Consider the following 27,272-nt stretch of genomic DNA (forward strand, 5'->3'; position numbering starts at 1 on the left):
CAGATATTTCTGACCTGTGGCAGATCCAGCTGTGATCTCAGCAGAGAACCCCCTTTTTCCTGGGTCAGAGTGTGAGAGTGTGTGTGTGTGTGTGTGTGTGTGTGTGTGTGTGTGTGTGTGTGTGTGTGTGTGTGTGTGTGTGTGTGTGTATGTGGTCACCAGTTCCCACAGCTGGTACACACATGGACAACCAGGGAGGTTTCTGTTACTGGACGCCCCTCGCTTATCAACATGTCAAGGCTCTGCAGTGTGGTTGTGTGTGTGTGAGAGAGACATCAATAGGAACTTCGGTCACTTTCCTAATAATTTTTCCAAGGCTATGACGCAACAAAGCAATTATCATTTTATTCCATCAAATAGTTTCACCACACACACACACACACACACACACACACACACACACACACACACACACACACACACACACACGGTCGTGATGTAATGCCAATTAGAGACAGCCAGCCTTAAGATCAGCACTATCAATTGACCTGGCTAACATCAGCCAGCCCTGAAAGACAACTCCGCAATTATACAACTGCAGACCTTTAAATCTACTCGGCCACGTCACTGTATGGCTTGCCTGTGAGCTTTCCAAGAATGAGGGAGACGAACAGGAGCAGACAGACGAAAAGGATGTGGATCAGGGAACAACTTGAACTTTGCCGTTATAGACAAACACATCATCCATCCATATCCTTCTATCCAGCTACCCATCCATCTATCTGCCTTTCTATCTCATCAGTTGAAAGTAGTTTACGGAAAAACCCTAACTTCCCTGCGGCTACCCGCTGATTAATGACAGTGAGCTCAGCCTCCAGATTGACTCACATTATTGTGAAACATTAATGACACACTGTCAGATACACAGGTGTGTGTGAGCGCACAGTGAATACACAGAAATGCTTGAAGTCTGAACTCATGTGCCTGCCAACCTAGGCAGGAATTGATGAGTGCCTTTCGTTACCAGGACACACTATCATACCGTTTATAGTAAAACCGCACTCTTCAGCACACAAACACAGCGGCTAGCATTAGGACACCAGATACGGAGCAGAATGGCTGCAGGTTGCCTGACTGACGCACATCTCCAAGATAGCCGAGTGTTTTCTTCCTGTCAACCACATGCTCACGTGTATGTCACACAAGCCAAGTGAGTAAATCAATGAGAGGAAAACCATGAGCTAATGACAGAGCGTTGGGCCAAGGCCATCCTAGCTCCAGTGTATGGATATACAATCTCAGATAAACATGAGCCAAAGAGCAGCATTACAACACAAGGGAAAATTAATACAGATGTTTTAATAACAGTTTGTTGGTTAGATTCCACTTTTTATATTTCCAAATAGTTTTTTATTGACAACAAGTCCTGAGTTTGATTTAAACAGTATAAACTATGTGGGATTGACTCAAAATATATTACAATGGGTGATGGGAATCAATGGGTATTACAATATTTGAGGACAGTTAGAATATACTGAACACAACCAGCGTTATTTTCAAGTCAATAAGTTAAAAGATCCACTGCAGTATCTGTGTATACTGGTGCAGTCTGATGGTGATGCAACATCTGAATCATTCAATAATATTTATTCAATCCAATGACAACCAAAGGTAAATATTTATCCAATCTGCTTCGGGTTGGCAGCACGGTCCCTCCAAGTGGGATAGATCAGAAACTGGGGACAAATGAATCACAAAGACATGTATGCACAAAAACTGTACTGACTTTCTCTGTCTGTCACAAACATGCATGCTTAACTTTCGAACCGTTCTCTTTTTCCACATGACGGCTCAAAACACATTTTGAATTGTAGGTGTTCTATTTTTTGGACCCCAGTTATAGAAACATCACAAGACTGTCATCTTGAATTCTTGACAACACATTTTTTGCATCTTTCTATGGTTAACAAGAAAAGCTAAAAAACGTCTTGATGAATTGAAGACAACGGCGGCCATTTTTAACAAGCGCAAAGCTTCATCAAAACATCAGTTTTTCAAACTCTCACAAAACTTGTCCAGTCTATACAAATCTTAGTCAATTAATCAATCTCATCGTTGATCGTTGCTGCTTCCAAAAAACATTCATTTTGTTACAACCTCGCTATTTAAATCGCTGCTTTCCTGTAAATGGTCATTCAAACCAATTTGTTTAATCGAGTTTGCTGTGGTTAAACCCTGACCCCTTTATTTTTTATTTTATCAAGACTTTCCTTCGTTTTTTGGATTCTTTGTCCGCTGTGGAGGCATGCAGTTTTTCTTCAAGAATTCAATGTTACACAGAGTGAGTTATTGATATACAAACGATTATTGAAGATCATTGAGTATCTCTTTAAAGTATCTCACGTGACCTTTCACCCACTTTGAGTTGTTGTTTTCTATTTTGTGACTCACTGACTCAACCAAACCAATGGAAGTTACCTAAGCATGAGGACCCATTTTACTGATGTCACTGACCCTAACAGCAGCACGGGAACCAGTGCTCCCATTAAACTGGTTTGGCTAGTGTGTTCCCAGACCTAAAGGCATCTGTGAGGCTTTCATGCCCTCCTCCTCCTTGTTCTCTTCTTGGGATAAACAAGCAAATAAAAAGGGAGCTGACAGGGTCAATGTATGGCACTGGGAGAGATGGATGATTCTCCGCTGCACTAGCACAACCTGGAGTGGGACTTAGAAAGCAATGAGTGCGTTTGAAGTGTGTGTGAATCAGGTCTGGTAAAATACTGCTTGCATCCTGGGCCTCCTTTTACTACACACCCTTTTACACATGCTGTTATGTAATATGTTTGTCCCTCACCATGAAGAGTGTTAATGTATATTGACTGATGGTTCAGGATCCATAATGACAAAAATGTAAATAATTATTTATATTGGAAAGATCAATAAGTCAGCTCAGCTTCGACTTGTCTGTTTCTGGATCTAAGGAAATACTGCAAATGGGAAAAAGGTTGTCTCACAGAGGGAGTCTGAAAATATTGTTCCCAATGTCGCTGGGTCTTTATTCCTGCACCGTTTTACATTTGGTATATAGAGTGCATTAGTGCATTCACTCTGGGAAGTATGGCAAAAATGCCCACAATGAGAACCTATAAGGCGAACTCATAAAGGTCAAAAGGCCTGAAGACTTCTCACCCTCTTTGGTCTCCATTTGGGAAACGTAATGGGAGAGGAGGGAATAGCAACAGTTGTGGTTGCTCTCGGGAAAACCGTTATATACGAGTATATTACATAATTAAATGTACACACTTTAAACCACTATAGCCTACTGTTGTTTGATAAAAGCCAGTATGTTTCTTGGTTGATTTAGAAGTCTGTCATGGCTTGGTACCGAGTACAATAACTCAGCTAGCTAGCTGAAAGCGACAACTGTCATTTCCCTGGAGTGCACAAAAGCCATTTGTGGTTTGAGACAACTTTACCCTGTCTAAATGTTTTAACTATGCAAGTAGGCTATAGTGTTTACATTGGAGGCTACTACATGGATGTGTACAAACTGAAGTATCCAAACCTTATACAGTCTATGATCCACACACAGCACCATAGTGGATTTGGGATGAAGACAAGTACGAATTTAGAAAGAGACTAGTGTGGAGAAAGAGGTGAGCTTACCAGATCTCTGCACACCGCCCCTCAAACTGGCAGCTCAACGCTTAATTAGCAGCTGACAGCAAGACACACCTGAATCTGACCTGATGTGGTCAAGTTGCATTGTGGGTAATGTGGGTACCAGATTTCGATAAGAAAAAGAAATGAATGGATTATAAAAATTAAAACTCTGGTTCTGCTGCATCAATTTGGATTAATGAGTCTGAAAATGTTGCAGGACTGCAGTGTTTTTTTTTTTACATTTGTGGCTAATAGCAAAAAGCCCACGTGCCAGATAAAGGGCTGAAAATAGAAATAGGATGTTTAATGAAAATGAAAACATCACCAAGTCAATAAATACAAACTCCATTGCTAACCTTCCGTGAAGGACTCCATGGCGCCCGAGGGTGCCAGCCTTTAACCAGTGGGCTCCACTGGTGGATGGACTCTGAGTGGAGTTCCTTCGCTCCATTTTAAGAGTCGGCTCGTGGTCATGCGCATGTGGTAGCAATTTTGGGGCTGATAATCCTCCGCCCTCCCCTGCGGGTCTACATAGAAGCCCCCTTTCCCGCTCACCCAACCTAGTCTGCCCCCCCGTAAACCTGTGCCCGTTCAGGCACTGCATAATCCTTTGTTGCCATATTAAAAGCGGCCAAAAGTGGTAGTAAATTATGTTGTTTATGGCAAATTTCTGTAAACTCTTTTTCATGAAACTGCTGAGTGTAATCAGTGGGATGACACACTGCCAGAGGACAGGGATTGTCACCATTGGAATCAAGCATGGAACCTTTTCAAGTCAAGTGAACAAAAGGCAGTTACAGGTCCAATACACAACATGATTTCAGACCAGCAGAGCATAACTGTTACCAACAATGTAAATAAAAACAGGAACAAATGTTTAATTTTTAAGATTTTATTAAAATACGGTGTGGAGTTTACCATCGGAAGTTACCATCACAAACATGATTGTTTCTAATAAAAAAGTAAACAAAACAAAAATAAAGCTTAAGAGCCTAGTTACAGGAGATTTTTTTTGTTGTTTTTGTTTTTTTGTTGTTTTTGCAGTCTGGTGAAAGAAAAACAAATCAATTCACAATGAGAGTGAGTGGAAAAAATGTTCACATGTTGTAAAAATACATTTCCCAATTTTAACATTACACACAGTCACTTTCAAACATTCATTCATTCATTCCTTGTTAGATGGTTAGATGTCAGTGCCAAAAGAAAGCAAAACAGAAACAAAGTTCAGACCTGTGCACAAAGGGGAACGATGGGGGGGGAGTTTCTAAAAACGCAGGAGGCTGTTCTACATTCCGAGAGGAAAAACTTGGGACAAGGGACACGAGACGGAGAGCGACTGCTGGAGGATATGTGTGCATTTGAACCCTGAGAGAGAAAAAGTGACCGATTCTCATTGTAATTTTCTGCTTTTTTATTTTATTTTTATTGACAGACCACCCCAGTGTCCGCGTTGCCCTCCCCCTCCCAGCCGCACTGGGGCTCTGGCAGCACTGTGAAAGATGCTTTAAGAGCCCCAGGGTGGTGGCGGGTGGTGGTCGGGGGAATTCTCACACCCAAGAGTGAAATATCAGCTGTGGCTTTGTGAGCATACACACTGTGCTTATCTGTTAGCAAACGCACATACACACTGCCAGGCTGACTATTCAGACAGCAAAAAATATATAACATCTTAATAATGCAAAGTACGAATTCACACTAAATATATGTTTTTGAGCCCCAAAATGAGGCTAAATGTGGTTCATCAGTGGAAAAAGAAATGCTGCAGATTGAGGCCTGCCTGGGTGTGAGGAGCTTTTAGCGGAGCGGCCTCGATAGCGGCCCGTTCTTTTCTGCTGGATGCGTCTCCTGACTTCACCTGCTGTGGTCAACTGTATTAAGGCAGTGAGTGGTTCCATGGCGACTTTCTATAACAGCTATTTTTACAGGGAGAGAAAAAGTAAGGCCCAGAGGATATCAGCTGGAAAGGACAGTTGGGGTAAGAAGGAAACAACATTTGACCAGGAAAGGGATATCATGTTTCTTCTCCAAAATGTTTCAGTACAACATGTAGAACACAGACAGCATATCCATAAAAATGAAATCCTACAATAACACAGAATGGTTTTCATAACAGTGCACTGCTGAACTGAAAAATATATATATAATCATCAACAGCAAAAGTTTAAGATTACTATTATGCTCGTAATCCGAACTATGGGGGTTATTTTTAAAAATATATACTCATGACATGACAGAGGAGCCTAGCATCTCAGGACACAGACATGCTCCATGTCTCTCATAGACTCTGAGGGGAAACTGTACATCACTGGAAACTGACCACGACAAAAATGGCAACTCGGGTTGAAAACACTCTGAGGGGGAAAGGCCGGGGAGCAGAGGGAAACAGCAAGATGACACAAATTCTTTAAGCCAATATTAATTCCCCTAAAAATGACCTCACATGCACTATAGATAGATCAGCCTGACAATGAAGGGGGGTTAAAACAAAACTGCATCTATTACTAATGTTCTAGTTTTAAAAAACTAGCAGACCACGGCGACCGCCTTTTGTTTTTTCCTTCTTTTTCCATAGCCAGAAAGATGGAGGTCGAAACACCCCAACTACAGTCTGAGGCTTAATAATGGGAAAGCGTTTTTCCACGATGAGAAAATAAAGGCAAAGAGATACGCATTGGTTTTGAAGCCTGAGTATTCAGTGACCTAGAGCTAACCTAAAAGGACTTTGTCAATTTGTTTCATGGGGCAATGTTTTTTTTGTTGTTGTATCATTACTGCTACAATTTCAGAACCCTTCTGGTAAAGAATAGTAAATAAGTATCTAGAAAATCTGTACAAAAAATAAAAGGGTATGCACGGTACATTCAATATCTGTTACTGAGGTACTAGAAAGGTGTTCCCTTGACACCAGGGCAACAGCGTTAAAGAGTTACTCCTAGGGACTATTCCTTTGGAAAGACAATAGCTTGTTATCATAACAGGGTGAGGGAACATACATCACACATACAAGCCCACACGCATGTCCACACACACACACGCGCGCACACGCACACACACACACCACTGTCATTAACAAAGCCAGCATGTAAGAACACTGTCCCGTTGCTCTTACAGGGAAACTAAACTCTACTGTCCCCTCACGCTTAAAGGAACTGGTGGACACATACTGGGTGATGAGCAGATGTGTGGGTATGTCATGATTTGGGGGGAGGGGCGAGTGGAGGGTAGGTGGGTGCAGGGCGATGATGGTACGTTGCAGTGAGATCTTATTAAAAAGATAAGGCGGTGGAGGATCCCTGGTCACCCATTCTGTGTTCTGAACGTTGGCAGTGTGGGATCATGTTCCTCCTCACTGCAGCCAGCCTGTAACTGACTGAGGTTAGCAGTGTGCAACTCTTCTAGCTGAGCGCTCAGACAGCGCCCCCTGCTGGAGAGGCCTCTGTCATGATGTTGCTATTCAGGCCAGAAAAAGGCTGCTGCATTTCATTCTGTGTGGACACTGAACTCATACTAAAAAGCTGCTGGCATGAGATTTAAATTCATGCATCATGCTAGCCGATGTGATGCTATCATCTCATGTCAAAACAATCCATTAGGGGCGAAGAATGTGTACATTTGCGGTTGCTTAAAAAGGAGAGGGTCTCCGAAGTAAAGGGTGACAAAGGATGCTGGGTGTCACCATCTGAAGTTTGAGCCGAGCAGATGAACTGACGCTCAGAGAGCTACACTGACAACAATGTGGATCTTTCTGCCGAGCGAGCGCATGGCGGTGCCAGGGAGAGCTAAGGGCCAAACTGGGCTGAGGGGCAGCTGAACGTCTGGAAGGGAGGACAGGATGTACGGTTTGTGATTCTGTCTGGTTTACAAAGTACACATTTTCCCCGTCACAAGAAAGATGTAGGGGGAGAAGGGAAAAAAAGAAGATAGGAAGGAGAGAGCAGTAACATGAGCCATTAATGTACAAAAGTGGGCTTCCACCTCTCTGCCTCTGAACCTCTACTGGTTGGAGGACTGCAGGATAGACAGACTGTAAAGCCTCATGTCAGAAATGCTTCTTTTTTTTTAACAAACAAACATTAACACCTAGAACCACAACAGGTCAACTTTCCATTAAAACAACAGCCAACTAAGGATATAAACCAATCCAATCATTGAATCCTTGAGAATACAGTTATTGCTGACGTTGTGGGGGAGTGAAGGAGAGGGGGGAGGGGGGGAGGTTGGTGGCAGGTGAGTGGGTGAGATGAGGATGGAGGGAAGTGTGTGTTCTTCTGGATGGGTAAGGGGCTAGCTGTGGCTGGTCACTCCAGGGGCTGGTTTAGTGATCTGAAGAAAAAGACTGTAGATCTACATCAGGTCAAACTGGCGCTGCCGATGTTCTGCAGGGTGGGGCTGTGTCTGATGCTGCGGGGCGGTGGTGGAGGTTGGGAGGGGGGTTGGTTTCCAGAGGTGACGGAATGTGCTGGCGACGGCAGGGGGGGCTATTGGTCGGACGGGATGTCTCTGTCTGCTTCGGCCTTATTGGGGGAGGGGGCGTGGGGGGTGGGAGACAGGGGTAGGCCGTAGCGCCAGTGGGTTCCTGTAACAAGGCTTTCGACCACTGCTCCTGCTCCTGCGAGACCCCCTGCTGCTGCAACATTGATCAGACCTGGAGGAAATCTGAAACACACATTTCAAAAATAAAACCATCTAAAAGTTGCTGTTTTAATTTTGAAAAACAAAACTACTGTTCAAGCGCTGTCCCGTTCTCATGTTCCACATCCAGCCCTCTCACCTGTAAGTGGCTCCGTTGAGTTCTGGGTGAACTGTGGCGGCCTCCATGCTGGGCCATTGAGAGGCGGCCATCAGGTACTCCTTATTCACGCAGTTCTTCAGACTGTCAGGGATTCGTCCTGGTGCGAGGAAAAGAGGCCGTCAATCATAGCAGCGTTTTATCCTGCTGATTAGTTTCATAGCTCTAAACGGGGGTTGCCGATAAAGATGGCCGATGCGTTTGCTCTCCCAAAGTGAAGCCAAAGTATCTCGATCACCCTCTAGCGGCATTATAGGTCATGGTTGTGTATGGGACATGGGCCGAACTAATAAAGGGCAGTGACCACCCCAAATTAAAGCGTGTTTAACTTGTCTTACATTTTACAGTAAGACTCAAGTGTTTGTGTCTTTGATCACCATATGCCATATGAAAATATTACATTTCCATACAGAGAAATAAAAAGTGTGCATCTTGGCCACAGCTCATTAATTAAATCCTAATGCATTCATCATTTTCTTCTTTCTGTAATATACAGTGAAGTAAACTAATGTTGGCATTAAAACAACTCATTTGAATATGTTATGTTGGGCTCGATCAACTGGTCTGTAAAATAACCTGGATTGTTATGAAGTACCTCATAATGTAAAGAAGTGAGGTATGGGATCATCCACCATTTATTTAAAACCCGTTTTATACATGCTTTCTTATCTGTAAATGCTCAGGCACGCTCTGACCATCAGTCACATCACCGTACATTTAGCAAAACCATTAGCAAATAAATACAACAATACAAAGAGCAAATGATAATAATAATAATAATAATAATAACAACACCACATGTTATTTATATAGTGTTTTTCCTGGTGATCAAAGCAAATACATTGCAACTTGAAGTGGGAATGTGTAGATCGTGTCTTCACTGCATCTTAATATTTCATTTACATTCTCTTAATCCCCCGGCTCGTTTAGTGAACAGCGTCTTACCGGTGATGGCGCGGCGGACCTCCCTGGCGGCCTCCTCCCGAGCCTCCACAGAGGCCTGCTCGCTGTACCAGGATGTGTGCGGGGTACAGATCAGGTTTGGGGCATCCTTCAAAGGGCCCGTTGAAAAACTGTAAAGAAGGGCAAAGGTTGTTACGGAGAAGAGAAGTTAGATTGTGTATCGTGCACAGCTATCGGGTGTTACTTGTGTATCATGGTTACCTGAAAGGTTCCGTCTCATGCACGTCCAGGGCAGCCCCTCGTATCCGACCCTCTTTCAGGGCCTGAGCCAGTGCTTTCTCGTCAACCAGACCGCCTCTTGATGTATTCACCAGGAAGGCTCCCTGACGCATCTGTATCACAGAGTAAGCGATAATATGATTAAACTATGGGCAAAACAATCCAAGAGAAGGCTGAAACCTGAAATCTGCGGCACAAATATATTCTGATATTACTCTTCTAATCTATAATACAGACCACAACATGAAAGCAACGTTTGGTTCTGGCCAAAAATCATTTGTCATCATTTAGATTGTCTAGACTATTGGGCTCCAACAATGCCCGCCAAGTGTTTGAGTCAGGATATCAAGCTGCGTATAAAAACGAAATGCCAATTCTTGCAGGTAATGTCTGAACTCCCTCCCTTTATTGCCAGAATGTCAACCAAGTGGTAACCTGAACAAAACTAAATGTCAGACTACAATTAGGGCACAGCCATTGTGCTAAAGCAGCAACTTACTGTGCTGATGGAGGCTAAATTAACGCCGAGTTGAAATTATTTTCTCTTTTAATTCTACAATTAATCTTCTCACTATCCTCACAAGTAACAAACGAGGAAAATGAGACAGGAGTGCATAAGTGGAAGAAAGACAACACAAATGTAGAAGAAGAAATTGTGCGTATAAAGAGGCAGATATGAGACGTATTCAAAGTGCATCCCCACACCTGTTTGATGGTGAAGTCATTAATGAGGTGGTGGTTGTGCTCGTTGAGGCTGCAGTGCAGGGACACGCAGTCCGAGTGGATCAGCAGGTCCTGCAGGGTGGCCATGCGCTGCAGGCCCAGTGAACGCTCCACACCGTCAGGCAGGTACGGGTCATAAAAGATCACGCCAAAACCAAAGGCCTTAGCCCGCAGAGCCACGGCTTGGCCAACGCGCCCTGGAAGACAGAGAGAAATGTTATAGATATAGTCTGTTGTGACCTTGCTTGACAGAAAATAGGAATCGGCCTTTAAATTAAGGATGAATACAAAACTGTTTGTTTTCCTTGGATCCTTTACTGTTGCTTGAATTAAACTCCTAAAGCACTTCCGCAAAACATCATCGCGGTTCAGGTAAAAGCAAATAGTACAGTTTCCCTTCTCATATAAGCTTTTATATGCAGGTTTTTTCATTTCAGGAAAACCCGCTTAAAGTATGCCAATAATCCCTTTCCCATTACTGGTGTGTCCCAGAAAGCAGGTTCAGGGAATGAAGTCAGAGTGTAACCTTTCCCATTGATTACCAACAAAGGTTGGTTGTCAAGTGAGGAAGAGATTTTAGACATATTCTTTCAAATACTGTAATACCTAGTAATGTGGCCACTAACTACTCTAAACACGTCCATACTCTTAACTTACCTAGACCGATAATGCCCAGCGTCTCTCCGCGGATACGAGCAGCGCCGCCAGCTACCTCCCTGATCTGCTCCACACTCGAGGCACGGGTTCCCTCCCGGAGGGCCTGGTGCATCCAGGTGACTCGCCTGTACAGGTTCAGGATCAGACATAGCGAAGTGTCGGCGGTCTCCTCCACAGATGTAGCTGGCACATTACAGACTGCAATGCCTGGGTGATCAGTTTAAAGTAGGAAAGAAATATTAATCCCTCCGTTTCAGCTCATGGTTGACTGTGACAATATGTTTAAAGTTCCAGCCACTCACCAAGCTCAGCAGCCGCTTTGATGTCAACGTTGTCGAAGCCGGAGCCAATCCTGACAATTATGCGTAGGCCTTTAAACTTTTCCAAGTCATCTCTGGACAGAGTGATGGTGTGGTAGAGCAGAGCAGCCACTGCCTCGTTTAGCACCTAGCAAACACAAACGCAGCATGAATACTTTGAATCATATTAACCTGCACTTGACACTCAAATATCTAAGCGAATAAAAAGGGACATGAGTCACATCGACTATCAAAAGGATAGTCCTAATCTTCCAAACTGCTTAAAGGTTCCATGACATGGCCATTTCTACTGATCATAATTCCACTGTTGAGGTCTACTAGAATAGATTTACATTGTTCAATGTAACGTAACGTTTCCCGGATTGGTCCATTTGGACCAATGGGTCCATTTGGGTCGTCGTTACGTCACAGTGACCAGGAAGAAACAAATGGAAAAAGACAAATCTCCAGCGAGGCGTTCTGGGGCAGCATAGGCAGGTCTTTTCTGTGTTAGAGTTTTACTCGCTACAGGGTGTACTTTGAGGGTTTGTGACTCTGCAGACCGTTTACATGCAGAAAAAAATTCATAACACACAAGGGGACGGGTAATAACCGGAAAAGCATGACATGGGACCTTTAAAAGAGACAGTTCCTCTAAATAGAAGGATGTAGGAAGTATTTCTTGGGTACAACACAGATGATAACACTTTTATGTTTTTAGATGTCCGTCCTACCTTCTCATGAATCTCTTGGGTGGACTGGGCATCGCAGAAGGCCACTGTGGCCACATCTTTGAGGATGGGCATCTCCACAGTGCAGTCGCGCCCGTCCAGCAGGGCAACCAGGGGCCGCGGGTGCATTGGCCCGTTGAGGATGGGGGGTCGGATACCTGAGTCCAGCAGGAAGAAGACAATGTTGGATATCAAGTCCATGGCAAGAGGTTAAATATTCAATGACAAATCTGGGTAATGCTTAAAAATGTACAATTATTTTTGTGACACGCTTTCACACAATCGGTGACAACGTGCTGATGACCAGGAGATCTCAGCGATTAATTGTTTAATATTTAACCTTAGAGAATATATTTGACGGCTACGCATGTTGGTCTGTAGCTAAAGACGCAACGCTGTCCAGCTCTGTGGCTCTCAGAGACAGCAGAAGAAAACGCATGTAAGGGAGTACAAATCTTTTCATTCAAAATGTATGCGTCATTTGATCCATTCTTCTGAATTTATAAAAGACTAGCAAATAAACTTCTATGAAAGAATATGGGAGGATAATGATCGGAATCTGAGGTATCAGGGTCGATCGATAGAAACGTTCAAATGACCTGATCAAAATGAGGCAATAAACCAGTGAAGCCAACAGAACATAAAATAACACAAAACAATAAAAGGATAGCACCTCTAAACTGATCGATTCATAATTGTGCCAAACCTCTTTAAATCAACTCAAATGAAAGCACCGATTTTATTTCACGTTATTTTGTTTTCTTCCTCTTGAAATTAACTGGTTGGTGATAGGCTAATTGATGTCAAGCTACCAGGAGCAGATTAACCAACAGCATATATCCCTGATGATGGCACTTCAGAACCAGCAAGGAGAAGAGACTAATGACTCAACACTCTGCATTTCCCATGTCTGGACTATCAGATGTGTTTTGTGTCATCATGCCCTCAGAAAACCTTCCCTGCACGCATGGCTAAAGTTAACAGGCCTGACTGCCACACTCCTAAGACAATAATAACTCAGACTTTTATGACTCTCTTTTTCCAACACATCCGCCACCGACACCTTGAAGGAACCACAGGGATGATGTGTGTAAGGGCTCTATAGTTACATAGGGATGTGTAACTAAATATGTGATGGGGCATGGAGAGGGTCCAGCATCCTAGCCTATATGGTATCAACCTCCAACTTAGTTTCGTCATCTCAGGAACCAGCATACTCCGAGCCACTTTTATCGATACATGTCAGTTACACATGGGAGCGTAGACTCCTCCGAATGGGAAAGTTAGATTTTGGCTAATGAAGCAGAAGTCTGGGAACCTGACCTGCCACTGTATGAGAAGTGCTCACACAGAGGGGAGGGGCTGGGATGGGAGGGGGAGAGGTTATGGAGTGTGGCGGCTGAGGGGGGAGGGGTGGAGAAAACTGCGGGGTCTCAGTGAGGAGGCGGTGGGGGTTCACGAGGGGGTCTGAGTCATGACCTAAATTCTCATGTCTGGAAGAGTCCCTCCTTCCTATTTCCCTCCTTCTTAAGACACACAAACACACACCTTACTGACAAAGATCTGCACATTTGCACCATGGCCATTTACCATTATGCCAACAAAGGAAATGTTGCATGTCAAAAATAAATCAATGCCATAAAAAATGACACTTCTCGGCCAATGCATTGATGTTAAATAAGAGGAAATGAACACCAACTGTCAGCGAAGCAGCTACGACCTCTCTCCCTGTAATCTTTTCAGCAGTCTTTGGCTTGTACTGACCACACACATGAACACACTATCTTGTCCCTGCTTTGTAACAGGTGTGTGTGTGTGTGTGTGTGTGTGTGTGTGTGTGTGTGTGTGTGTGTGTGTGTGTGTGTGTGTGTGTGTGTGTGTGTGTGGCCGGGTGGGGGAGTGTGGCTAGCTGGAACATTTACTTGGACAGAGGGCAGGAGGTAATGGTGAGACTGCAGAGGAGGGAAGGGAGCTTGTAGCCGCGGGTGGAAAACAAATATTTGTGAACACTTCCTCTGACGTCCGAGCCTTTCCCAATGCATGCATGAAGCCCACACAGGCAAAATAAATCAAGAAAAATACACCATAGTCACCGTTATAAAAAATGCAATACAATGTAGTGCAGTCCATTTAGCATTGGAATTCACCCTCATCGCAGATGGCTAAAGAATGCTAACAGGCCAACCGCTACACGCTGAACACACACAGACACGCTTACTGTGTAGAAAAACCCAAAGGGACTCATCACAAAGACCCCTTCTGAATAAAAGTAGATCTGGAAATATACAAGTAGACCTACACAAAGAGTAATTTGAGTAAAGGACACTGCTATACCCGAGGCCTACTAAGCACAAGCATGGCCGCACACACAATACAATTCATTCAGTGATTCATTCATTCTCCCTCCCTCTCCCTTTCTTTCCCCTCACTCCCTCCTCCTCTTCTCTCTCCCTCTGGCTGCAGTTGTAGGAGTAAGAGGTGAGGGGGGAGGGGCAGCAAACGATGATAATGCAGCAAGCAGCGGTACTCCACCCAGACGCAGCTAGACACACACACGGCTATTCAGTTCCTTCTTGACGGCTGCGGCAACACCAGTTCGCGCTGAACACAAAAGGGGAAACTGCACACACAAAGCTGCTCTACACCCAAACCTACAGACCTCTCCCCCCACAGTTCACACATTTCAAAAACACATGCCAAAATAGAAAACACATGAGCACCGGGCCTAACCTTGCATTATGAAGTCTGTGTGAGCCTGTCTTCCTCTCTCTCTCTCTCTCTCTCTCCCTCTCTCGCCTTGCTCTCCCTCTATCGCTCTTTTTTCTCCCTCTCTCTCTGTCAGCCTGCTCTTGGCTGGCTGGATCCCAGCTGTCATCCACGCCCAGCCCCTCCCCCACGGCTAGCCTCCAATCACAGGCAGCCCCATTGTAGGCCAGCCAACCAGCACTAACCTCATTAGAATAGCCAGGGCTGAGGCCGAGGGCGGTTTGTGCTGTTGTCGTTTTTTAAAGAGACAGCTGGCCCGTTTCCCTGTAGCTGCGGCCACGACCCTTCACCCTGTCCTCTCCCTCTCACCCGTCTCCAGAGACCCACCCAGACTGTTCCCTCCATTTTAGTACACCATTATGTCTGATCTCCATCGTCTATTCTCCCCACTACAACAGCTCAACAACAACTATCACTTTTAGAAATCTGCACTAACCGTCACATACACAAACACTTATTAGCAACATAAAAAGTTAACTTATTAAGTCTTCAGCATGAAATACACTGCAAACGTTCATCTGTACATTCCTTGCATTCCAATTTAACCAAAAAAGTTGATAAACAACAACTTCCTACACAACGCACTCAAGAGGCGGTAAGAAATACAATCAGGGTCAACATTTCAACCAGTCTGCTCACAATACTAGAGGTTAAGAGCACAGCCGAGGACTCTGAACAGTAGCCTTTTATCAGCATTTAAAGAACAATATTCCTAGAGCTATAAATAAAAACCAGCAAAGATATTACAGACAAATGATACAAACATAATATGAAACTGTCAGCATCTGGTTTCACATCAATGCAAAACATTGTTTCATTTTTCTAGTTTAATAAAAAAGGTACACTTTGCCCTCATTGGTTTGACTACATAGTTAAGAAAGTTGCTGGATGAAGCTGAAAGGTTGACACTTGCAATCAGGTACAGGGCTTTAACTTATTATTTACAGTTTCCAAGGAAATGTCTAAAAATGCCAGTCCAAAACCCAAAGATATTCAGTTTAATAAAATGCAAAAAGAGAAAAGCATGAATATGCCAAAGGCGGAAAACAAAATCGTCTGCTATTTTTGAAAGAACAATTAGTTTTTTCCTTTTAGTCGACTAACTAACTAATTAGTTAGTTGACTTATTATGTAGAGCTTTTTTTTCTTTGTGTACAGGGCCCAATTGACTGATGTATCAGTGTTTGTGTGTGGCTGTATATAATAATGTCATAAATATATATATCAAATTGGAGACCGCCTCTGCCCGAAACCACCTCACAGGCAGATACAAATACATATTCAGATACCCTCTGTCTGCCGATACAAGTTGACAGATCTCTATGATTTTTAATAGTGTGTATATATAGTGTTTTAATTTACTTTAAAAGCAACAACAACAAAAAAGCATTGCAAAGGGAATCTATTTTTCTACTGTGCATCAGCATAACAGTGTAAGAAAAAGTTTTTAGAGTACTTGTCCATGGACAAGTGAGTTTGGCAATTTACTTGTTTTCGGTTTTCGATTCTGGTTCTTTGAGAGGGTAAAAATAAGTCCCATGACAAACTGGGAGAAAAATATATTTATGAAAACATTAAAGAGCCTGTGACACGAGTTTCCCCCATCATCCAAACCCATCAATTTGAGTAAATATTGTCCCCTTGAAAACCGTTACTGAACTGATTTTGGATATTTGTACTTTGATAACCATTAATCTGCCCTTCAATGTTGACCATTTTCTGGATCTTCTCGGGGATTCTTCAAGTCCCGCCAAATTATGTGTGACGTCATTGCGGGCACAGCGCTCCAGCTGCACCGTTCAGGATCCCAGCATCTGCATGTAAACGCACGATGGCGCACACAGCAGCAAGCTCAGACAGCGATGACAGTTTAATTTTGAACGTGTCTGAGAGTTTATATGAGGCTGAAGGATCGGTTTATGTTGTATCTGTTAGAAGTTTAGGAATTAGGTGCGTCAATATGGGCGATCATACGGTCATGTAGCCAGTGGTGGACTGGGACTACAAATCATCCCGGGACTCTCGACCGGCCCACTTCGGTACCGCTAGTAAATTGTCAACGGGGGGAGTGGGGGATGTGCTAGTGACTTATCCGACCGGCCCACTTCGGTACCGGCCCATCGGGATTCGTCCCGATGGCCAGTCCGCCACTGCACCCAGCCCAGCCCACGTAAACTGTCAACGGGGGAGCCTCGCTGCGGGGAAACGGTGGACCTAGTGTCCCGATCGGAGTGGGAATAATAATAATAATAATAATAATCTGTGCATTTTATCCATTAATTTCCCCAACATTGTGGTAAAAAAAACACACGTTTAATCGATGTTGGTGTACTACAACTACAAAAAGCATCGGTTTGTTTTTTCATCAGGAAATGCAGACCGGCTCAAACAAAAGATTTTTAAATCATCATCTTCACGATCATTTAATGTATCATATGTTCGCTGAATTGTACATGAAAGCACTAATAAATGTAGTTCCATCCACTTGAGTTTACAACTACAAAAATAATCGTTTTGTTTTTATATTTTTAATCCTAATTTAATCATCATCTTCACCACGATCATTTATGTTTATGTTCGCCGAATTGAAATGAAAGCACTGACAAATATGAATATACTGTAGTCAACTTCATTCAAACGTTATTAACGTGCCTAAACTCAGTAATTCACCATTTCTAAGCATGACAACACACTTTGTCCGTGTTTGGCTCTCTCGCCGCACAGTGAAGCGTTCCCGCATTGATGTCACTTCCGGCTTCCCCCAAAACTTCAAAATCAGTCGAAGGAATTTCCCCGCGATGTTCGAAATTATTGATATATATTGGAACGGTATCGCACCTTCTTTTTTAAACTGACGGTTCGAGATGACTAGCAGCCCAATATTTCATTGCACAACAGTTGTTGGGAGGCTGTCACAGGCTCTTTAAGTAAAATCTGTATTCCTATTTACAAATCACTTCATACTGTTTAATTTTGTTACGGTTATTGAACACAATTATATAAAAATAATTGTTTAGTTAGTTCTAAGTGGTGCAGTGTGAGCATGTACAATTGGCTCAGTCTCCTCTGATGTTACACTGCAACCTGCCTGTGAGACAGAGTCCAACCACACAGTCTTTGTGTCCAACACATGTCCTGCAATACACATGCTGCAGCTGCCCAGCTGCTCACTGTTTGTAAAAGTAAATAAATAGTATTTTCATTTCAATAATGTACTTTCTATACCCTGCTTCATAAACAATACTGACATCCCTGTGCTCCTCCGAGTCTGGGGATGTGAGGACAGCGCGAGGACACAGACAGGGAGGCTGATTTAATTCATAAAGGAAATGGCAGTCAATATTAACAATATTGGAGCTAAAACTCTTAATAACCTTCATAACGTGTTAGAGAAAGAACATAAGAAAGTTTGACAAAGATGAGGCTGTTAAACGGGCAGCGGATCCGCTGTGTGTAGAAAGAGAGAGAGACGCTGAGCTGAACCGTGCAGCGATCAGCTGATACGGCAACATGATACGGAGCATAGGAAGAGAGAGCTGCGGTCCGCGGGGCTCGGCCTCCGCCTCCTGTCCTCACAACTCTTATTAATCCCGGTACCGGACAATTGTTATTTGTTCTTACTCGGATCCGAGTTTTGCTTCCCAAGCCTGCCAATATGCTACACGTCCCGCCCTGCCCCCGTCTAACAGTGCAGAAAGCGGCGAGATGCATTTCCTTAGGAATCGACAAAAACACAATAATGGCGGACACAGACAATTTCCGAATTAGTACCGCCTTTTTTGAGCTGAATTTATCAATAATTGTCAATAAATAATGGCGAAAAACGTCACTTGTCCATCGGACAAGTCAATTGAAAGATCTACTTGTCCGATATTGTAAATAACACGTCCCGGACGATGGGACGTGTGCTTTTTCGCACACTGGCATATGACAATAAATGCTTTGACTTGATATGAATGGTAATGACACTGTAAAAAATTCACACCCGAATAGCATGGTAACTAGACAGGTGAAGGTTGGGCCCCATGTATCACATAAAAAAAAAACTGATAAGCACAACAATAAAACCTCATAAATGTAAGCTTTTGCTTCCGTTTAGTTTGTGTATGAGTATTTTATGAAATCTCACCCTCACAAATGCGGTCAAGTCTCTGTCGCTTGACCTGTTTGTGTTTGTCCATCAGAGCCATAGACCGCGCAGTCTAAACCTGGGACAGAGAAGAACAGATCCAGGTGCTTTGGATTCTTTTTAATGTTGACCACGTAGTTTCCCCTGCAGACAAATTAGAAAAAACAGTCAATTAAGACAAATTGAACTGCCTAATAACACATTTTATAGAAAAAAAAGTTATCAAAACTTCACAAACTAAATAAAAAACAGAATTGGACTAGATTGAATTTCTGTGTGCTAACATTTTGAAGTGACTTACATTTACAGGTGGGAAAAAGTATATGTAGGCTTATGTGTAATTAAAAGAAGGACATGATGTCAAAAAACTTGAAGAATCCAGGCTGAACAGCAAAGACTCACAATTGTGTAAACATGTTTAATGCATTGAATTAGCCAAGAAATGGGTTATAGTGAACTATTTTTACAGTTACACTCACTCACCTGGAGAACAATGTCCGTTGTGCCAGTCAGATTGCCAACTTAGTTTACACTGTAAACAAATAAAGTGGATATTGATCAAAGTATGAACGTTAACAATATTAATCCAGAATGAATACAGGTGGTTTGTCATGAAGACCTATATCACCAACCTCATGTCATTGATTGACATCACTGACAAGTGTGTTTAGATAATAGGTAACTTGTGCTCATAACTCTTAGTACTGGATCATACACCATCACTTTACTAGACCATTTTTTAACTTTTTGGAAGTTTTGGATTATAGTCAACAACTTTGTTTTCGCTTGCAATAATAACACAACTCTCTCATACAACGCATTTATACATTTCTGTTCAACAATACCGCTGCCAGTCAACGTTAGGTGACAGAACCAGTAGGTATTTTAAGGATAACCTTACGGTGAAACTATCAATGGTCCGGGACCCCCTCGTTAGCATCAAAGTAACCGTTAACTAGCTAACTAGCTTGTAGTGCTAGCAAAACCGTTTATTGGTTATCGAGAACAGGATGGAGAATATTAAAATGTTCCATGCAAATACATGAGTCGATAGGCTGTTAGGAGATAAGTATATCCTAGTTAGTCACTTTGCTTTGAGATAGTTTAGCTTGCCTTAACTTCTGTATCCCGGTCCCGGCTAATGCTAACTAAATAAATAGCACGACAGTTAGCTAGCCAAGCTAACCCAAATACAAACATTAAGCAGCTAACATTTTAATGAAAACTACAATTTCCTTCCAACTTCCGAATATTCTCAGCATTTGTTCTTATTTAGCCACCCCAATGTTATAAATCATGTCAATTAAAATGAAAAAACATAGCTACATGTATGAAGCGTTTGCAGAGTTGCTAACGTTAGCTAGCCAGCGCCGTTAACTAGCGTGCCGCTGAGTGTGGGAGAGATGCAGGCGGAGGGGGACAGCCCATTTCGTCCGATTTGTTATCAGCGAGTGGTGCTACAATGTGAAATATCTGACCCAGAAGCTATAAAGTGGAATAATCATACAGGGAAATGTGAATCGTACACATGGCTGATTCCAGGCAAGACTACTTTGAAACCCAGTGACCAAATCTTGCAAAAAATGTCAGTTATTTACCCCGGATAAACTCTTTCAGGAGTGCTGAAACAGTGTGCGTGCGTCGGTGGTGTTCCCTCTCTCCCGATCGCCATGAAATTAGACAAAAGAGGAAGTGGCTGTTGGTGGGGGGGTCAGACAGTCTGTGAAAAAGCATCGGTGGACTGGAATGAGCGCCCTCACCTTACACGGCGGATCGGCATGCATAATATTACGACTCTAGAATAATAAATGCTTGTTTACAAAACTATACCAACAACTTTCTGGATTAAGTTTAACTTGTTCTGCTCTTGATTTTCAAAGTTCCAACCATGTAATCGTCTTTAAATAAGTTATTGTTACTCTTAACATTATCCAGATTTTTTGTTCAACCTTTATTTTTTTCACTCGAAACTGAACATCAAGCTAAGCATTCATATCTGCAGTTTGAAAACTCTAAATTGATTAAACTTTCAAACAAATCAAGTTTATTCTGAATTTAGCCACTAGGTGTCACAATAATACTCTGAACTAACTTCCCCCGATACTTCTGACTGACTTAGTGGTGAATGGAAGACAAGGCACTATTTGGAGAAAAAAATATCATTCTATGTTAAATTTTATTTGTACATAAATTGTGCAACAGGAGTATTTCCATCTGAAAACACATGAAAAATCATCTCTGAAAGGCCACCAAATCATCTGCTTCAGCACCACCTTTGTTACATACACTCAGAATTGCCTTGCTGTGTTCTCACTCTAACCATTGTACAGTACTTTACATTGTGCCCAACGGAGTCCAGCTGCAGCAAAGATTCAGCTATTAAATTGAATATTATAGTGCTTGTGACACCCGTTCAAAATATGAATCAGCGCAAATAGAGATTGCAAAAATGTCTGGCTGTGAAAAGAAGCACCAAGAAAACTGTATTTTAAGCTTAAGGCATGGTCCGTTTACAGTATCATCAGTATTATTGTTGAGAATATCTGTTTAAAGCAAGGAGAACTCCAAAAAGAAAATATTAAATGAACAATAGGTGGAGTTATCCTTTGTTATATTAGGAACCTTTTCCCTTTGAGGATGTAGATACTCAATAAGAACAAGCTTAATTAATGACAGAACAGCAGTAAAAGTAAACGTATCTTTAGTGTCTGCGAGGGAACAGCAGTGAACAAGGAATGTATCCTAATAAACATACATGAGCATTTATATAGACCAGCATTGGTATTATGTTGTTTCAGGAAACCAAATATTATTTGGACATGTGTGCACCTTCCACAGATCAAGCATCCAATCCAAATTAAGAGACCCAAATACAAATGTAGAATTCACCAGTATCTGATGAGCGTGTGCTTACCTCTAATCCATTATTGTATTGACTTTTGATGTGCATTTGAATAACTTGAATAAATGAGAATAATGTTAGCACATTTTGCCTTCTCCAGTATTCTTTGATGAGGATTTCAAGATGCTGACCAATGGATAACATCAATTAATACTTTTCAATATGAAATATTTGCCAAAATTCTGTGTACATGAAAATTATCTTATTTGCTCATGCACATTTCCCAATGGAATTTCAAATAGGCAGGCACTGTGACATTGTTGGGAAATCTTGAATCGTGTACTAGCTGAAGTGTTACAATCATGACATTGTAATTTGATATTAGCTTCTAATTTATTGGTTGTTGATTATGAACTCTCGACATATGTTTTAAGACAGCAGCAGGTTCAAAGACTCTGCCAGAAGGGCACACAAAGCCTACAGGTGTGCTTTATATAGTTATGAATGTAGTAATCACACTCAAGAGCATCAAGGAGTGGTCAGTTTTCTTCTATGAGGGTCAAGTCCAGTTCTGTGCAGTCTCTTTCAAAAAACATATTTTGCCCTTCATCTATTGAAGTCCTTTTTCTTTCATCTTCTTCCTCTTCTTCTTCTTCACTTTCACTCAGTGGCCCAATGCTGGCTCGTCCCAGGAACTCTGCAGAGGAGAAGGATGAGCGCTGCTCTGCATGGAAAGACACTGGAACTATGCAGCCACCAGTACCACAAACTGGGTTCTTGTGATTACCAATCTAAAAACAGGAGAAATAAGTTTCATAATTATCAAGTCACAATTCATCAGACTCAAGCATCTCAAGCACTTTTTCTTAGTCTATAATGTTATTATATTTTTAACTGTTATCCAATTGTTCTTTGGTGGATTGAAAATTGTTTAAACCTTGTACTAGGAGATCTAGGAGGGCCAGCAAGTCAATATACTGTTCTTTTTTTGTAGCTAACCTACTTTAAGTATGTATATGGTGGTTCACCTTGGGGATGGGATGTAATATAGAAATGGAAACATTTCCACATTGTCAAAGGAAGTCTGCATTTAAAGATTTTGCCAAGAGAACCTTTGCATGGGTTAAAGTCAGGCTGGAACTGTGTTCAGTAGGTGTGGTGGTGATGGGAAAATCACAACTTAAAAAGGGGACCTATCATGAAAAATTCACTTTTTGATGTCTTTTATACATAAATATGTGTCCCCGGTGTGTCAGGGAACTCACGCAGCGTCAGAAAATAAAAATCCTCTCTTTTCCTCCGTAACCAAATCTCTAAAAACGGGGGTACAACGGAGCTGATCCAGATTTGCGTCCAATATGACGTAATATCGGAAGTGTGGACCCACGGCACTATCAGAAAGTTGCTATCAGAAACAATGCCCAACTGTTTTGGACGTAATATGGTCTGCGTTTACATAAGCATCGCTAACCCTCAGAGCTAACCTGTACTGGAGAGCATGTGTGGGAAGAAGCTGGATATAAAAAAAAGGAACTCACCTTGTGGTATAACCGGCAAGAGAGAAAGCCTTTGAGACCCATACTGTTTCAGAAATAATCCTTGATAATCAATGATATGGCGTTTGATCACGGCAGTATTTAGTTTAGACAGTAGCTGCCGGGTCCCGCATGAGCTCAGCACACCCCAATTTTTTTTTTTTTTTAAAGCTTTATACCCCAAATCAGCACTTTAGAAACAGGAAGTGAAATAGAGGGATATGAGGCATGGCTAGAATGGGTGATCTGTTTGGTATTTTGAGCAAAACACTTCATAGACATGTTTTTTATATATCTGAGACCTCTGCTATTGCCTAAAAAATAGCATGATAGGTGCACTTTAAGACACTCGTGAAGTTCATTTTCTCACAGATTCGGTCAAATTGCCTGCACCAAAAAACCCATCCCAACTGCAGTGATGAGATCAAGAAAGATTTATGAAAACAGATCTGGAGGCCCAACATAGGCACAAAGGAACCAACGCCCCATGATACTGTATCTTCCCTACTCCATTCACTAAGTCTATCAATAGGAGAATATTAACCAAACGACCTACCTTGACAGCCCATTAGAATCTTTGCTCACCTGTGTCATCTTGCTGAAGTCAAGGCCTGGCCTGGGGCAGGGCAGAACATCTGGGTCATGGCGCCTCTTCAAGCGAGGTTTCCGCATGTCGCAGGGCTGTGAGTGGCATCGTGGCAGAGCTGGGTGTAGGTCGCGCCTAGAGGAGGAGGGTGTGCTGCAGGCTGAAGTGGGAGATGGAGAGAGGGCTGGGTGTTCTATGCCAGAACAGCCATATGTCAGAGCAGAAGCAGGAAAGGGCTGGGGGGGCAGGAGCACCACAGAGGCATCCAGAATGTGCACAGGGGAGAGAGAGAAGCGGCGCTGCAGCACTGAGTGAGAAACCAGAGGGGCCGGTGAGGAGGAGCAGGAGGAAGGAGTAACAAAGGAGGCAGAACAGGCTCCTTTCAGTTTGTCACAGGGGTCCCATGAGAAGCTCCATGGTAGTGGGGAGTCAGAGGACAGTGATAAGCTAAAGAAGGTAGGGCTAGAAGATGAGTGTAGGGAGGAAGAGGGGAAAGAAGGACTGGGACCACAAAGTGGCAAAGATCTGGCTCCAGAGCTTGAACTATATGCTCCTCCGCATTGGCAGCCACGATTGACTGGGGTCCAAACCTTGGATGCTCTAGGATGCCAGGTGGAACGACACCGCGACAGGTCCTCTGGAACAGAGAGGGACCGGCAGTGGCGTTTTGGAGGTGGTGGTGGGGGTGGTGGGGAGCTTTGGAAAGCTTTGTCTGTAAAAGAAACCTCTGGTCTCTGGAGAAGTTCTCCGGAGTCTAGTCCACAGGAATCATCCAGAGAGTTGGCTTTGGAGGATAGTTGTGTAGCAGAGCCGATTTCTGAAAATGTAAAAATATAGCCATGAGACAATTTTTCTCATCTAAAAGGTTCATACTATTGCACTTAATTCAATGAACTTGCCTTGGGAGGGTCCACAAGCACTCCAGGAGACAGTGGGACTGGAGCCCACTGCAGGTAGTGACTGAAACAGAAATATAACTTAAATACTAAAACTCAAAAGTGCATTAATGAAAAAGGGTACTTCTTGTATCAAACTTACCACATTCACATTGAATGAGAAAGCCTTGTAATAAGGCTCTTCCAAACTCTGCTTACGGAGCTGCTCTGTGATAAGCGTCACCATATTTGTAGCTACAATCCAGGGATAGACATGGAGATTATAAGGAGATTGACTGAGGGCAGTGGAAATCGTATGCGTCAGGATGCTGGCGTGGTTTGTGGTGTCCCCTCCACACCTCAACCAGCCAGACTGACCAGCTTTCTCACTGTGCCACCGTCATTTTAATGCCACCTAGAGGGACAAATGAGAAGGGATCCTTATAAAATGATGTCAATGATGAACTGAAACTGGTCAAACACATTGCAAAGACAGCACTTTGTTGAACAGTAGCATATAAATTGCATGGCAGATTTATCATGCCTCAGAAGAGTGCAAAATCTGCTAATGTGGACTTTCCCCCTAACATGTTATAACTGTGCTAGTACAGAATATCCCAGATGTAGAAAACCAGAACACATGAAAAAATGTGTTCAAAGTAATGACCAGATATTTCTTTACAAGATCCATCCTGGGATATACATGCTGCCTAAGTCACACGAGTCAGAAGTTTATTTTCAAAGGGAGAGAGAGCACTCGTGGACATGAGGAGACCCAGGACAAAGAGTGAATATGGTTGGCTATGATAGGGACTACAGACATAGACTAGGATGCCCAAAGTTAAAACCAGTGGGGAAATACAATGGCATTCAAAGTCAGTTGGGTTTAATAAAACACAAATAACAATTATTGTGAAGTAGGAGGAAAGGGGGATGGAAAGAGGAGAAATAAAGGGATGGGATGGGAGAAGTGTGTGAAAATGAATGGGGAGGTAAAGGGCAACAAGACAGCCTGTGTGTCCATTTCAAATCACATAGTCTTTTGACAATTACTTTCCCATCCAAATAGCACATAGGTAGCCTTTAGGCTCTAATGGTTACTCAATCTACAAACATCACTGAAGATTAACCTACACTGTCCCTTTCCAGCAGATCTGCACCAGGCACAAAAATGTACATATCAAACTGAAACTAAAAGAGAAAGCAAATATCTAAACTTGTATGCACTGTATTAAAATGTAACATGGCCTTTAGGCCTTTGCACTGTTCTTTGAAAGTTCAAAGCACCCATAATGTTGACCAAAGCTAATACTGACATCCAAACCCGACACGATAGAACATGATGAAACATATTTACCAGTATCAACTTTAAAAAGATGAGTTGTTAATCTGAAATAAAACGTCAAACTCATTGAAGAGACTTAGTTGCAACACTTGCTGTTGGCAGTTAGATGTGGCCTCCAGGGCCTTTCTCCTTGTGGCAAACATAGTGCTACTATGCTAACCTAGTTCCACATGCCAGAAGACATGCTACTTCGCCTGCGCAGGGCACACAGGCTAAACATAATCATGTAGCAGCTACTACAGTTAAAAAGCACCCTACACACTAATTTTGCTCGTAGACGGATAAGTCCATTGCTGTCAATCACCCGCTGATTTAAATCTTTAACATAACTTTAAAATATTGGCAACACACTTACCGTTGCTCATAAATAATGATATATTATATTCAAAAGACGACGACTAGTTAGACACACACCTATCACAAAACACTATTAATAAGACTCTAGGTAAGGTTAATTTAGGGGTCTGGGCCTATAGACATGTTCTGTCTTTACTCATTTGCAAACGAACACATAAGTTTAAGACAGTGTTGCGCAGCTTGCCTGTCTACAAATCACAACGATTATGTTAGCCAATTAAAAGCCTATCACTTTGTTCACAACATTAGCTGTAGGACAACTGTTTGTCATTGACAATGTAGGACTTGGATATATTTACTGGCTAAATCTGATAACGACTTATGCTGGTGAGCAGATAGTAAGCTAGCTCAGCAACACGATGCAGCCCGTGCAACACTATAAGTGTTAGCTGTTAGCTAGCAGATAACAAACGTTACTAGTGTTAGTGCATTCGGTCTGCGACAAGCTCATCGCTTGTCATTATACATGAATCTAGCGATGATTTGTTTGAATATACCATAAAAAGGGGCGATTATACATCAAGCGGTTGTGTCGATGGTGTACAAGTAAATAAGTTGGAGCATTAGCTTGGTTACGCAGTCTGTTTGCAGCTAGCATGCTACAGCTGTCCTGATGTATTACCTGCTTTCAGTGGTTCCTTAGCAACCGAAGCTGCACACAGTGCACCGGATAGAAAGACGTTTAGCAGAGTATTTATAGCGGCTGGACCGTACCAATGCAGAGGTATTTTTAATACACTGATTTGAAAGACATCCTTCTAGGAAACTCAGCAATTGTCATATAACGCTTACTTTTTCAAAATGACAGTTTTTTCAGGTGTTCAAAACCGTAACTAGATTGTTAGCAACACAT

General features: G+C 42.6%; 2 protein-coding genes across 4 annotated transcripts; both read right to left on the reverse strand.

The window, feature by feature from the left end:
- Nucleotides 1-4,479: 4,479 nt before the first annotated feature.
- Nucleotides 4,480-20,626, reverse strand: ctbp1l (C-terminal binding protein 1-like). 3 transcript variants are annotated; one of them, XM_010781847.1, is made up of 11 exons: nt 20,478-20,626; nt 19,363-19,411; nt 18,880-19,023; nt 11,988-12,142; nt 11,257-11,401; nt 10,955-11,161; nt 10,280-10,494; nt 9,557-9,687; nt 9,338-9,465; nt 8,375-8,492; nt 4,480-8,259 (listed from the first exon to the last, which is right to left on the reverse strand). In XM_010781847.1, the coding sequence occupies exons 3-11, from the start codon at nt 18,938-18,940 to the stop codon at nt 8,082-8,084; spliced, it is 1,338 nt and encodes a 445-aa protein (XP_010780149.1). In that variant the 5' UTR covers nt 18,941-19,023; nt 19,363-19,411; nt 20,478-20,626; the 3' UTR covers nt 4,480-8,081. The 3 variants fall into 3 exon arrangements, with proteins under 3 accessions (XP_010780149.1, XP_010780150.1, XP_010780151.1); XM_010781848.1 differs by lacking the exon at nt 20,478-20,626 and adding an exon at nt 20,206-20,305; XM_010781849.1 differs by lacking the exons at nt 18,880-19,023; nt 19,363-19,411; nt 20,478-20,626 and adding an exon at nt 14,715-14,787.
- A 937-nt stretch (nt 20,627-21,563) lies between these two features.
- LOC104954678 (protein FAM53C) lies at nt 21,564-27,137 on the reverse strand. Its single transcript, XM_010781851.1, has 5 exons — nt 27,042-27,137; nt 24,881-25,132; nt 24,742-24,802; nt 23,842-24,659; nt 21,564-22,512 (listed from the first exon to the last, which is right to left on the reverse strand). The coding sequence occupies exons 2-5, from the start codon at nt 24,962-24,964 to the stop codon at nt 22,261-22,263; spliced, it is 1,215 nt and encodes a 404-aa protein (XP_010780153.1). The 5' UTR covers nt 24,965-25,132; nt 27,042-27,137; the 3' UTR covers nt 21,564-22,260.
- Nucleotides 27,138-27,272: the final 135 nt, after the last annotated feature.

Source organism: Notothenia coriiceps, unplaced genomic scaffold, assembly GCF_000735185.1.
Source record: "Notothenia coriiceps isolate Sejong01 unplaced genomic scaffold, NC01 NC01_scaffold00023591, whole genome shotgun sequence".
Lineage (NCBI taxonomy): Eukaryota > Metazoa > Chordata > Actinopteri > Perciformes > Nototheniidae > Notothenia > Notothenia coriiceps.